The following is a 1093-nucleotide window of genomic DNA, read 5'->3' as shown; positions in this document are numbered from 1 at the left end:
GAGCCCGGGGCAAAGCGGGGGCAGAGGCAGCTCCATGTGTCTGGGAGCTGCGGTGTCTGGGAGCTGCGGCCGGTTCTCCAGGAGCTTCCTGGGCTGGGAGATGGCCAAGGGCCCGCCAGGAGACATCTCTTCTTGCTGTGGTACCTGCCTTCCCACCAGCTCTCCTCTTCTGCTCTTCCCCTCTTCAGTGACTGGCGGCTGCTCCGCCGCCCTCGGGCACGCTTGGCTGCACCCTCAGGGATCCCATCTCACCCCCAGCTCTCACGGGGCTCCCCAGACCCAGCAGGACCAGCTCTGGGGAAAGAAACAGAGGGAGACAAGGGACCGGAGGGGCTCAGCACCACCTAGGGATGCTGCCCCCTCCCCATCCCACTGACTCCTCTCCCTGCGCCCATCTTGCAGGTGATGTTACTTGGAGACTCAGGCGTGGGGAAAACCTGCTTCCTGCTCCAGTTCAAAGATCGGGCCTTTCTCTCCGGGACGTTCATAGCCACCGTGGGCATAGATTTCCGGGTGAGACCACCATGGCTGCCAGCCCCTCGCCTCCCCCAACCCACACCTTGGTCAGGACAGGGTGCTGGGAAGAGGGGAGGGGGGGTTTCCAGCCTCTGCACCCCAAATAATCTCCCAACCGGCTGCAGGTGCTTGCTGAAACCCTTCCACCTCTCCCTGGGAGAGGGGTAACAGTCAGAAGAGCTCTCTGGAAACATCACCTCTTGCCTTTAAATCAGCAAACAGCCTCGGTTTAGGCCATCCTGGCCGGTTGCTTGGGCTGGGGGTGTGTGGTGGGCGACCGGCATGCTGCACTGGCCAGGCTGAGGCCAACGGCTCGTGGGGGGCAAACACCGACTGCTGTAATTGTGTGCCTTGAAAGGACTGAAATGGGCTGCGGAGGAGTTGTTAAGGTCACTGGCTCCTGTTTAAACCCTCCCGCTGCTGTCTCTTCACCACATTTCAGCTGCAGGGTCTCGCTGGGGATGCACGGGCAGGCAGAGCTGCAGCACGGAGTCGAGCAGCGTTTCAGCAGGCTGGAAGTCACGGGGATGTCCCCGGGCAGGGCTCTGCCCATGGCTGCCGCAACGTGGTGAGGGGG

At 62.5% G+C, this 1093-nt stretch overlaps 1 protein-coding gene across 1 annotated transcript in view; it reads left to right on the top strand.

Annotated features, from left to right (window-relative positions):
* Window positions 1-402: 402 nt before the first annotated feature.
* LOC104163218 (ras-related protein Rab-37) overlaps window positions 403-1093 on the top strand; it is a gene marked incomplete at both ends in the record, with an annotated part of 2491 nt that continues 1800 nt past the window's right edge. The window contains one exon of the mRNA XM_009702141.1: window positions 403-513. Within this exon, the coding sequence (XP_009700443.1) occupies window positions 403-513 (111 nt within the window). The remainder of the gene's footprint in view (window positions 514-1093) is intronic.

This window comes from Cariama cristata, unplaced genomic scaffold, assembly GCF_000690535.1.
Source record: "Cariama cristata isolate BGI_N322 unplaced genomic scaffold, ASM69053v1 scaffold22546, whole genome shotgun sequence".
NCBI classification, from domain to species: domain Eukaryota; kingdom Metazoa; phylum Chordata; class Aves; order Cariamiformes; family Cariamidae; genus Cariama; species Cariama cristata.
Note: the sequence above shows the minus strand (reverse complement) of the source record. Positions and strands in the feature narration are given on the sequence as shown.